Genomic DNA, 12541 nt, shown 5'->3' with positions numbered 1-12541 from the left:
TGAAAACTGCAACATGCTGTCAAGAGAAATGTCAAACCACAGAACAAAGGAGCGCTCAGCAGAACCCAGCTCCTCCTTGCGTTGTCCAGTGCTGGCTGCCCCTGCCTGCGGGCCTCGCCGCTCCCCTCGCCCCCTCCGCTGCAGGCTGCGGGCTGGGCTGCTGGGCTGGGGCTGGGGGCCAGTGAGGGGAAGGTGCTCCTCACACAGGCGGGCAGCAGGCGGCTGGAGGTGGGGGTGGGGCAGCTGCCTCTTGGCCAAGTGCCCTCCCTCCTGGCTCCCAGCTCCTGGCCTCCTGCTGCCTGCTCTTCCCTCTCTGGTGGGGGTCGGGGGTGGGAGTCATGCCTGCCTCCTTCTGCAGATCCACAGGGCCCTGGCTCTATGGGGACAGTGAGGCTCGTACACAATATGTGCAAAATGATTTTTGTACAAGCAAAGTTGAAAGACACCCGTTTGACAAAGGTCCTTTTCGGTGGGGGCTACCACAGGAAGCTGAGGGTCTCTTTTGTGCCCAAGGTGAAGGCTGGTTCCTGGCACAGGGCTTGCAAAACCACAGGAGAGCAGGCGGCCTTCTCTCACTCCTTCCCTGACCCTTCCTCCTCCTCCTCCTCCTGCTCCACCTTCTCCTCCTCCTCCCCTCACCACTCTACCTCCTTGGACACAAACTGGGGTTGCTGCTTTTCTTCCCCCCAAAAAGCTGACTCTCCACACCACCCAACTCTGTGTCTTGTCCCAACGAAATGAATGAAGACGCTGTTCCGTTAACTCCAGGTCACGAGAACAGTGAGGCACTTCTGAAACGAACCCTTTAGGAACATTGAGACAAATAAAAAACCCATCATCTCCCAGCCCAGCTCCTACAGGCTGCTGACGTAGGCTCTGCTGTCCTGCAGCTCCTCCTCGCTCCTCTGAGGCTCCTGGCTGGGCCCACAGGGCCCGGGCTCCTCGCCCCCTGCTCTGTCCTGCCCCTGGTCCCTGCAGTTAACAAAAGGTAATAGGGTGCCGTTGGGGCTCTGCTGGGCGCCCCCACTGAGGATGTTGTCTGCAGCGTTCTCCATCTCCTCGATGGTCATGTCGCAGGCGTCAGCCAGCTCCTGGGTTGTGACCTCGATAAACTTGGGATCTTGGGCAAACTGCCCCAGTCCTTCCGAAATCAAGACCTGAAGGGGGGAGGGCCATGAGGAAAAACCAAAGAGGAACATTATTCCTGCAGCTCAACTCTTCTGTTTAGGTTTAGAGCAAAGGACTTCTGACTGGAAACTTCAGGAGTGTGTGCGTGCGTCTGCGTGCGTGTGTGAGTGCGTGAGTGTGTGGTGGGTGCGCAGAGGAAAGGAGTGAGATTCAGGATGTACAGGCTGGCGGAGAGAGCTTTGGGCTGGGGTACTCAACAACTGTTACAAATACATGAAAACTTGGCTCACTGAGGGACTGCAGGGGGGAGTCTCCCAGCAGAGGGTTCTACCCTCTGCCCTTGTCTTTTCTCCTCCCTGGCGTCCCACATCATTCTCTCCGAGAAACCTTCGTTCTCTTTTGGTGAAACCGTTTTGCCCACTGCCCGTCGCCTGTCTGTGGGTGCGGACCCTGAGTACGACGTGTGCAAGCTCCGCGCTTGGCCCTGCTTCCTCTTCTGCCTCTGCTGGGAAGGGCCAGTGGGCAAAGCCAAAGCTCCTCCCCGCTCCCTAGAGGCTGCTTCAGTGACCGGTGTGGGGAGTCACCCCGTGGGCCAGTGGGCAGGGGAAGCAGTGGAGGGACGCACGGAACACTTTTCTCCAAGTTCTGTTAGCCCTGCTCCCCCCCACTTACTCTTTATCTTGCGTAATGTTTCTTCATCGCTCCACCCTTCTCAACATGCTTAATATCTGTCTTTCCTCACCACCATATGAGCTCATCAGAGCAGAAACCCTGTCCCTTAGAGGTGGCCCCCCACCTAGAACACAGTCTACACATGGCAGGTGCTCAGCGGAGATGTGTGCACTGAATAAGAGGCAACAAAGCCCCTGGAAGCACAGGGCTTTAGAGGTAGAAGGCACTTGGGAAGTCATCTGGTTTCGTTCCCCACCTCCTGCGACAGCCTGACGACTGGACAGGCATCGTCTCTGCTTGCACATGTCAAGTGATGGGGGCTCCCTGTTTCACAGGAAAGCCCTCATTTTGGAAAGATCGCCTTGTGTTAGCTACAGTCTGCCTGTCAGGTTGGTCCAGGTGCACCAGCCCTTCATTTAAGACCTTTTGTCCAGGACCCAAAAGCCTTACAGGATGGAGATGCATGTCAGGGCTTCTTTATTTTAGTCCTCACCCGAAAATGTTTTTATTTTTAGAGTGAGTGGAAGGGAGGGAGAGAGAGAGAGAGAGAAACATTGATATGAGAGAGAAGCATCAATTGATTGCCTCCTATATGCACCCTGACTGGGGAGTGAACCCACAACCCTTTGGTGTATGTGACGACGCGCCAACCGGCCAGCGCGGCATATCACGGCTTCGTTAGTCGTCACCACCTCTCTAGGTTTACTTTCCGAATTCCCTCAACTGGTTCTCATACAAAGTGGTTTCTAGGGACCTTGCCAACCCAGTGATCCTCCTTTGGGACTGTTCCAATTTGCCAGAGGTGGCCTGAGATCTGGTGCCAGGATAGCAATTGGTGGTCTGACCAGGGCAGAGCAGGGTGGGCCCGAAGGTGCTCTTGTTCTAGACTAGAGGCTCTCAACCCTGGCTGGGAATTAGAATCATCTAAAGGGTTTTTAAAAACACCCGTTTACTTGGTTATAGGTTTCCAGTCCCCGCAGGTTATTCTATGAGCGACCAGGCTTGGGAGTCGGACCTGACTCTGTGCACACAGGTGCCCATGCTCACAGCCGGGCGGACAGCACGCCTGGTGTGTGGTGAAGCCCCACAGCTTTCTCCGCTTCACTGGCCTGTGGTAGGGACGTGCGCTGTTTCTCCCTCCCCCTGCGCCAGCCCAGCCCCCACAGAAGTCCAGAACTGCCTGCCTGCCACGCCGTCCTGGTCCTGCTGCCGGCTCTGGCAGTGAGGGCCTTTCAGGCCAGGAGACTGACACCCGGTCTACTTGGGAGAGAGCCGGTTACCCCCTTCGTGATCTCCACTCAAAGTGCCCTCTGCCTCGGGCCTTTCCTCCCTCTGTCTGCCATGCTCGGGGTCACTTACTGCTTCCACCAGACTGCTGGCACTGCCGTGGAACTGCCTGCCCCAGGCCCCGGCCTGGCTGGGCACAGTGAGGGACACCGGCCGGGCTCTCCGTGTGGCGCTGCTGCCCCCCTCGCAGGCTGTGGGCTCCCCCGCCCAGGAGCTGCAGTGGACGGATGGGAAGCTGCTGTTGAGTTTCTCGGTGGACTCAGTTCCTTCCAGCCAAAGGGTGGGGATGGGCTGCGGGGGCCAGCCTCGGCTGCTGGGCGTGGCCGGCGGGGTGGCACACGGCCGGGGGAACGTGGTGGGAGAATGGCTTCTCTGGAGGAGGGGGCTCAGGCCCGCCACTGCCAATGCCTGTGGACACACAAGGAGCGTGGGTTACGGGAATGGTCCCAGCTGCCTGGAGCTCATATACCACCATGTCACCCGTCTGAATCCTCCCTCATCAAGACCCAGTGTACACTGCAACCGTCTTAAAACGCATTTCCTGATGATCTCAGTCTGAAGTAACCCTGCCTCCTCTAAATTCCAAAAGTTGTGACAGACTGGAGTAAGGGTCACCTGCCCATCAGCACTGGCCCTGCCCCATCAGCTGTGAATTCTCCCCCTTTGGCTTCCTTGTCAGCTGACTGGAGAGGATGTGCCTGGGTCACGTGTACAACCACACACAGTGCCCACTGTCTCCCTGCCCTGCGGGCTGATGTGAGGTCCAAGTGAAGGAGGGTCTGTGCAAAAGTGCACTGTGCATCCAAAGAGCTAGACAAAACCAGGGCTTATTGTTTCAGTTTTTACAATTAATCTGGCCGTTAATGATGTCTTGCCAATCTTTAGCTCACCTTGTTTTTGAACTACTGTTCAGATCTCACACTGTATTGTGATTGAACTATTTACACGCTGTACCCTCTGCCCCCCTGGTGCGTGAGTGCCCTGAGGGTGGGTCGTGGTCTCCAGGTGAGCTGCCACAACGCCTGCTCTGATGTGCTGCATCCACGGGGCAGTGGCAGCGTGGGGGAGAGCCCAGCCCAAGAGGCAGAGAGAGGGGGCACTGCCATGTGGGTGGGAGGTAGTAGAAAGGCATAAAGGGAGAATGTAAATGAAGAGCAGTTTCTTGCCTTCCAGAATGATCGAACAGATGAGTGAAATAAACTTCCAGAAACCCTTAAAACTGTAACATACAGTGTCCTCCCAGCCTGCCAGCCTTCCCTGGCCACTGCTCTTGATGGTCCCCAGCCTGGGTCCTTGGGCCCTGGAGATAGTATGCATGCGGGCAATGCCACGCAGGCTAAGCAAAACAGTGCATTTCTTTAAGCTGAAATAGTGTCAACTTAGCCAAGTCACACTGGCCATCTTACCTATTTATATAAAAGCCAAGCGACCAGGATGCTGGGACGATCGGTCACTATGACGCATACTTCGGTGGCCAACCAGCCTCGATCGGCCCCCCGCAATCTCCCGCGGCCCCTTCCCCCAGCCAACCCAGCCCCCGATCGGTTCCCACCACCATGATCAGGGGCAGGGCCAGCCAGCCAACCTCCTGAGTCCCCTGCCCCCACCAGCCCAGGCCCGACTGGCCCCTATCAGGGATGGACGGACGGACCCCACCCATGCACGAATTCGTGCACTGGGCCTCTAGTCTATATAATAAAGCCTAAGCAACCATTATGGTGAAACAACCAGAATGACCGGTTGCTGTGATACGCACTGACCACCAGGGGGCAGATGCTCAACGCAGGAGCTGCCCCCTGGTGGTCAGTGTGCTCCCACAGGGGGAGCACCACTTAGCCTGAAGCTGGGCTCATGGCTGGCAAGTGCAGCGGTGGTGGCGGGAGCCCCTCCCGCCTCCGTGGCAGCACAAAGGAGCAGCGAGCTGAGTGGTAAGGAGCAGCAAGCAGGTGGGTGGTAAGGAGTGAGGGGTCCCAGACTGCAAGAGGGCGTAGGCCAGGCTGAAGGACCTCCCCCTGCAGCACATGAATTTCGTGGGCCTCTAGTGCAGATCATAAACTTTAATCGGCCGTTGAATGCCTTTGTAAAAAAAAAAAAAAAAGGAAAACATATGCTTGTGGTAAGGGAGTGCATAATTAAAGAGGTAAAAGTTTAGGAAATTCTAGGTTACAGCCTAATTTTTCTGGAGGTAAGAGACTGCCTTAGATAATTCTTTGAGGACTCCATTAGTTCTGAGATACTAAGAGCATTTTTGATGCTCTTTGGATTTTACACCACAGGGCCATCCGTGCTAAAAGAAAAAGGTCAACAGTCAACTCTCCCTGGACCGTTTTCCTGGGATATCACGCCCTACTCCTGACCATGTAGCTGGCTGGTTCTTCGATCATTTCTGTATTTCAGTGAATGGATTTTTGTGCCGCTCAATTTCCAGGTGTCTTGCAACTATAGGTAGAACCACATCTGCTTGAGTGCCCTATGGTGTAAGCTAATGTCTTGGGGGTGGGGGTGGGGGACACCTGTGCCACTGTAAGAAGAAAACTCAGGTGGATCCTGGGACCGTGTGGGGGGCTCCTGCTCACCAGTATTTCCTAGGTCTCCACCTTGGGAAATGACAGACTTTGTTAAGGCTCTCATTTGGGTAGAAAAAGCCCCTCCCCTGGGGGCTGCTAGGCCAGGGGTGGGGGTGCAGCAGTGGTCTGAGACAGGGAAGACTGGTGTCTTGGGGACTTTGTCTAGCCTACTGGGGGGTGGCCAGTGGCCTGTCCAAAGTGTGGGCTACCTGGTGATGAACCAGATGCAAGGGCAGGACTGTCTTCTGAGAGATGTCTCCCCCTTGATTCTTCTGTCGCTTCAGACATTCGAGGTGGAAGGAGGCCCTCCGACCTGCAAAGGAGCCAAAGAACCGGCATCAGAGCCGGGAAAGGAGACGGGGTCTGTGCCAATTCGGGCCCATGGAGGGAAGAGGTCTGGACACACCTCCTCTTTACCCTTCATCTTTCTCTGATGCATACCATGCAGCTTACGTCCAAGTCCGATGCCAACAAGCCCTGCCCTTGGATTCCCTCTCCGCGCTTTGGAAATCTGCCCAGCCCACTGCGTGGGGTTGTTAGAGCCAGGCCGCCATTGTTTCTGTCACCCTGAGTGCCTGACCAGTCATCTGAGGTGCCCACTGGCTGACACATCTGAGAGCGAGGCGCGTGGGCTTACCCAGGGAGGCTGAGCGGAGGAAGCCCCTCTTTGGAGATTGCCGGGTGTCCCTCCTGTCCTCTGGCGGTGCCAACTGTCGGCTTTCCTCATCCTGGTAGGAGAGCCTGGAACAGAGAACTCCTGGGGCTTGCTCCTGGAGGCTGAGACATGCACCCCACAGGGACAGCTGCCACCCCAGAAGGCAGTTTCCTTTGCGCCTCAGGGAAGGGAGCCCCCACTTTGTGCTCCCAGGAGATTTGGGGAGGGGCAGCTGGGATGCTCTGAGCCCCACACCTCTGATCAGAGGCAGTGAGGGCGCTCTTGGGTCAAAGTTATCAAGAAAATTGGGAAAAAATTCTAGGCCCACAAGGTTCTTTCCAGGCATGGCCCGGGCTCCTCTCTTTCACATGCTGATGCTCTTTACCAGGACCAGTCCCCACTTCACCCCAACTCCCCACCCCTTTCTCCCTGGCCTGCCCTCCCCTGCATCAGCACAGGCTCTACACAATCACCCCGCGCACAGCAGAGCTGTCACAGACACGGGGCATCAAGTCAGTGGTTCCTAAGCCTTTCTGATGGGACTCACAGGTACACACACACACACACACACACACACACACACGACTGAACTAAACATCATGAACCACACTCACCATCATGCGCCGCACTAAGACACTTCCCATTCTACTTTAGTCCATTCTATTTCTTTTAAAATGTCAGTTGCAGTCCACTAAGTTGATTTCACTACCCCTGGTGGACACAACTGTCGCTCTGAGGTTGCATTCCAACCCCATCCTTTTACTGAGGAGGCCACCGACTCTGCTCCTCTGGGACTCGCGTCCTCAGAAGGCAGAGACCAAGTGCCTTTCTGCTCCTAGCCCCTGACTTCCAGCATCTGCAGATGTTCAGGCAAGTTTTTGAACCAAAACCTCTAAGCCAATGGTTCTCAGCCTTCCTAATGCCGCGACCCTTTCATACAGTTCCTCATGTTGTGGTGACCCCAACCATAAAATTATTTTCGTTGCTACTTCATAACTGTAATTTTGCTACTGTGATGAATCGTAATGTAAATATCTGATATGCAGGATGTATTTTCATTGTTACAAATTGAACATAATTAAAGCATAGTGATTAATCACAAAAACAATATGTAATTATATATGTGTTTTCCGATGGTCTTAGGCGACCCCTGTGAAAGGGTCATTCGACCCCCAAAGGGGATGCGACCCACAGGTTGAGAACCGCTGCTCTAAGCCTTTCCTCTCGTTCTCAGCTTGGTAAGCCCTCCTTATTATAACTTCTTTTAAACAAATCGTACCCATTCTTGAGGACCCAGCTTCTGTTTGACCTTGTGCCTGGCGCCTGTTATAGCCACCTTGACTTGGACCTTTTCAGAATGCCTGTATCCCTCACAGTTGTACCACTCTGTGAGTAATTAGTTAGAAAATCTCTGTCATTTTCCTCTTCGGAGATCATCTTAGGTTCCTAACGAGTTTGCAGACTCTCCTTGAGTGTGGAAGCCAGTTTAACCATGATTTAGCAGAGCACTCCATAAGAGCCAGAATGGATGGAACATACGCTTTTCCTGATTTCCAAACTATGTGACCATGTACTGTATTAATTTGCATTCTCTAAAAATCTAAAGGCTAAAACGGCTGGCCCTTCCTTTTTATAAAGTGCTTTCAGGAAAGCCTTTAAAACAATGCACCTTAAACTTTTTGAATGCAACCCACACTCATAAATACATTTTATGGGACTCTGCAAACACATACGTTGGCAATTAAGCAAATGTTTCACAAAATGATACTTACCTTTGTGACACTGGATGTTATTTTATGTCCTCTTATTTTATCCTAGTCTGTGCTATCATGTGCTATGCTTTCTTTTAAAAGTGCTGATCATAACGAAGTAAATGTCACAACCTCCTAATTGGTCTAGATCTGCAGTTAAAAAACCCTTAAAAAATTCCAGCGCTGTCAAATGTCTCAGCCACCATTTGCGAACAGTGCCCTCTGCTGGCAGCTTTATTATAAGTAGTTTCACAAACGTTTGTTTACTGGTCAATATGTGTATGTGTGTAACTGAGTCTCACTATAAAATATATTTATTCGTTGTTTAGAAGTTTTTTTCTGAAAGCACTGTATTGTGAGGAAGGGACAAGCTAACCAGAGGATTGTGTGTGTCTGTGTGGGTCTGAGGCTTCTTCTGTCCCTAACGAGGTGACAGCTGCCTTGCAGGAGCTCTTCTGACATGTGACCTCTTTCCCCTTCCAGATCTCTCCCAGAGGAGGGGCCCCAGGGCCTGCCTTTCACCCAGACCCCTCTACACACGCGGGCCCGCGGGGCGGAGGCCACAGGGCTCACTTGTCTGTGGAGACCAAGCTGGGCTCACTGCAGTACTCCGCGTCGTCACCCATCTGCACGTCATAGGTCTCGTCCTGAGAAAACTCCTCCCGACACACCATGGCTATCTGGCTCTCCCGGGAGTGGCACCTAAAGTGTCCAAGATGGAGAAAAAATCAGAAACTGCCCGCCCCCTCCCCTTCCTCAGCAGGACGGCGTCACACGCATGTGTGCACGCGCTCACACACAGCAGCCAGGCCCCGCCGGCGACCGATCGCGGAGAAAGCACAGGACTGGGGTTGAGGTTCCATGTGGGAAGAGGGTTAGGACCGGGGAGACCTGAGTTCTGACCCCATTCAATTACCCTCTGGCATCAGTGACTGAGGCCAATCCAAGCCTCAGGATCCCATCAATAAAACTGGAATAACTTATGCCCAGCCTGACCCAGAGGCTTGTTGTGAATAGCAAATGAAGCAACACACGAGATGGTGCTTGGGAAGGAGTTGAGGATCAGCCTTTAAGGAAGGGTCCTGGGCTGCACTGATGGAGGGGGGTGGCCGTGGAGCGTGCGGCCCCTTCCCTTCACTAGAGGCAGTTGGGCCTTTGGGCATTTGTTGGGCAGAGCTGAGAGGTCCTGGTGTCATGTTTGGCATTGGCTCCCTGGAGTGCAGGTATGGAGAAGGCTCAGAGAGCGGTTTCGTGCTTCTAAGCCAGTGATGGTGAACCTATGACACGTGTGTCAGAGGTGACACGCGAACTCATTTTTTTTGGTTGATTTTTCTTTGTTAAATGGCATTTAAATATATAAAATAAATATCAAAAATGTAAGTCTTTGTTTTACTGTGGTTGCAAATATCAAAACATTTCTATATGTGACACGGCACCAGAGTTAAGTTAGGGTTTTTTAAAATGCTGGCACGCCGAGCTCAAAAGGTTCGCCATCACTGGTCTAAGCAGAGGGGAGTGTGCCTGAGGCCTGATGAGCTGAGTCTCCATGGAGCTGGCAGCACACGTCCCTGCCACGCCACATGGGCCTGGGATCCTACCGCCTTCCCTTGGCCCGTCTTCTGCTCACCTCCTCGCACTGTCCTTAGCTCCCTTTCCTGCCTGTGCTGGGCCCAGCAGCCCTCCATCATTCTTCCTCTAGACCCAGAAAGCCAGGGCCCGCGTTATCCTCAGACTCATGAGGCGTCAGAGAAACATCCCCCTTCATCCTCAGAACTGAGTGCTGGGACTGAGTGCAGTTGTCTGGGGGAGGCCTTTACTGGTGGCTGCCCACCCCACAGTCCCAGGCTCTGAATGGGGTGGGAAGAGAGGGACAGGTAGGGAGCTTTGGCGAGGCACACGGGATGCGCTGGACACAGGGAATGGCAGCAGGCAGGCAACACCACTCCTCGGAGGCTGCTGTGTGCAAGGTGCGCTGGTCTAGCCCCAGCAAAAGCAAGGCCAGTGCTGGAGCCACCTCAGCCCCGAGCTGTGACACAAAGGACAAGGTCCCAGAGCTGGAACTTTGGTTAAGTTGTCCCTCTTCACAATTTGAAACTTACTGTCCTGGCTGTTGTTTTTTCCCAACTGTGATGGGAGGTGGGAGCTGAGATTTAGAGAGCGCTTACTATGTGCTAGGCGCTGTGATCCTGTTTCCCTAACAGATGGATCTGTGAGGAGAGGAAGAAATCCCCAATGTCCCTCCCTACCTCCTCTCTAAAGTGATTTTTACCTTCCTTACTTAATACAGAACAAAGTCTCATATGAAAATTCCCTTTGAAGGAGGGGTTAGTTTACACTGAGACGCTAGTGATGGACAAAGCAAGCCTTCCTTAGAGGATAAGGGGAGCAGGGAGAAGATGGTACTAGGACTGAGTCCCTGAAGGACATAGAAAGCGGGGAGGGTTGCAGAAAAGGGAGGGGCTGCCAAGACAGCTTGGGCCAGCCACCTGGACGCTGACATCCTTCTGTGCAAACCAGCCTTTCTGATCAGCACACCAAACCAGGGCTCACGCACGGCCCTGCGGCTAGAAGGCACCAATGTGGGTGGGCAGGACGCGCTCAGCACTGCTTGGGTGGTGAGCCAACTAATCTTAGGCAGCAATGTAGATGGATGGCCGGCTTGACTTGTCTGCCATCATCACTGGTAAGTGGCCAGGCCATATGGACATACAAGTGTGCCACTGGTTCCTTGAAGGAAAGCAACTCAGGACACATGCCCATGGATTGAGAAAGACGCTGGGACATTTCAATTTTTCTGAGCTCAAGGGCAGAAAAGGAGACTGGCCCAAGAACCTGGCATGCTGGGATTTGCCGCCCGGCTCTGGGAGAGCAGTGCAGCTAAGGGTGAGGTGGCAAGGTGTAGATGGGCGGCCTCTCCTACTGGCCTGGGGAGCCAGAGCTGCCCACATAGGCAGGCAGACCCTCTAGGCCAGGCTGTGCTCCCGGAGGCCCAGAGCATGGCAGCAAGGAGCAGGGTATCCCAGCACTGCGCCCTGGAGCACCAGGGAGCAGAGCACAGGGAGAAAGAGCCAGTCAGGAGGTGGGAGGCACAGTCAAGACCAGGAATGACGCTACCCTGGGACAGATGAGCAACTGCTACAGCGAAGGGCCTCCTGCCACCAAGAGGGCCCTCCCTGGAGGGGTGAGAAGGGTAGAAAGAGGCGGCGGTAACTTCGTCCCCCTCCCACTTGGGAAACGGTGTCTGTAGTGTAGCCACAATGCAAACATCTTGGGGCTGAGAGGCCAGGGCCTCTGCATGGGCGGGGCTGGGCCCAGAGCACAGAGCAGGCTCTGCCAGAGGCGTGCTCCTCAGGACACTTGCTGGCAGTGAGGCCACGGGCCCTCCCTGAGCATGGCTGCCACATGTAGTCAGGGCAGGACCTGGGAGGTGGCCTGCACCCTGCTCTCTCCCTGGATCACGGGGCAGCAGAATCTACCCCAGTGTGAGGGGTGAGTGTAGTCCGGGGGCCAAACTCTCCTTCCCCAACCCCTCTGAGCTGGAGTGTGTGAGGCCCTGCAGCGCCCTGGGTGCCCCGCCCGCCTGCTTACCTCTTGGAGCTGAGCTTCCACGCTGCCTCCTGCACCCGGATGGCAGGAGACAAGGGGGGCCCATGGCCCTCCACAGCGCCGCTGACGGAGCTGGGGTAGCGGGTGGGGCGGGGAAAGCGGCCCAGGGCAGTGTTGTTGGCGTTGTTGATGTTGGCATTGGAGCCAGTGGATGAGTAGCTGCTGGGGGTGAAGGTGGAGTCCACCAGTTTCTCATGGGACGGGGACTCGGTGTCGCCTGGGCTGTTGGTGGCCTTGTTGATGTGCAGCGGGCGCTGAGTGGTGAAGGTCTGGGGGAAGGTGCTCCGGCTGTCGCTTTGGTAGTAGCTGACGTGGTTGCCGAACAGGCCACCAGCCCTCTGCAGGCAAGACAGGAGGGGTGGGTGGAGGAAGACGCCTCCGCGGCAACCTCGCCTCCGCAGCCACTGCAAGGGAAGTTGTCCGCCCTCCGAAAGCACAGCCACGCGGGGCAGCACGTGGTGGGCGGGGATTCTTCACCCACGTGGCCTGGCAGCTGGAGTGGCAGGGACCCATCAGTCCCCTCTGGAAGGGCTGGGGGAACAGTGAGGGACAGACATCCTGTGGGAGCCAGCCAGGCTGGGCAGCCGCTGCCCGGGTAGTTTCTAATGAGCCTGTTGGAAGACTGGGATTGAGTTCAAGGATGAGTCTAGGGCGCCCAGCCTCTCCTGCACCTGGGAGGGGTGGCAGCTGAGGCGCTGTGAGGTCTGAGGGGCGGGGAAGGGCCGGAGGCTCCAACAAGATTTAAAAATGGAACTCCATCTGGCTCACTGGGCTAGAAACTGTGTTAGCCAAAGGCTTTGAAAATAAAGATGATGGATTTACTACCTCTATTATATTATGGCCTCCTTTCCTGTGTGTGTGTGAGGAGGGGTGGC

At 54.9% G+C, this 12541-nt stretch overlaps 1 protein-coding gene across 1 annotated transcript in view; it reads right to left on the bottom strand.

The window, feature by feature from the left end:
- Nucleotides 1-270: 270 nt before the first annotated feature.
- Nucleotides 271-12541, bottom strand: part of CACNA1C (calcium voltage-gated channel subunit alpha1 C) — a 236876-nt gene continuing 224605 nt past the window's right edge. The window contains exons 40-45 of the mRNA XM_015564299.1: nt 11649-12004; nt 8634-8762; nt 6292-6395; nt 5864-5967; nt 3160-3495; nt 271-1157 (exon numbers count right to left, since the gene is read on the bottom strand). Of these exons, the coding sequence (XP_015419785.1) occupies nt 855-1157; nt 3160-3495; nt 5864-5967; nt 6292-6395; nt 8634-8762; nt 11649-12004 (1332 nt within the window). The 3' untranslated portion in view covers nt 271-854. The remainder of the gene's footprint in view (nt 1158-3159; nt 3496-5863; nt 5968-6291; nt 6396-8633; nt 8763-11648; nt 12005-12541) is intronic.

This window comes from Myotis davidii, unplaced genomic scaffold (genome assembly GCF_000327345.1).
Source record: "Myotis davidii unplaced genomic scaffold, ASM32734v1 scaffold1031, whole genome shotgun sequence".
NCBI classification, from domain to species: domain Eukaryota; kingdom Metazoa; phylum Chordata; class Mammalia; order Chiroptera; family Vespertilionidae; genus Myotis; species Myotis davidii.
This window is presented reverse-complemented; position numbering and strand designations above follow the sequence as displayed.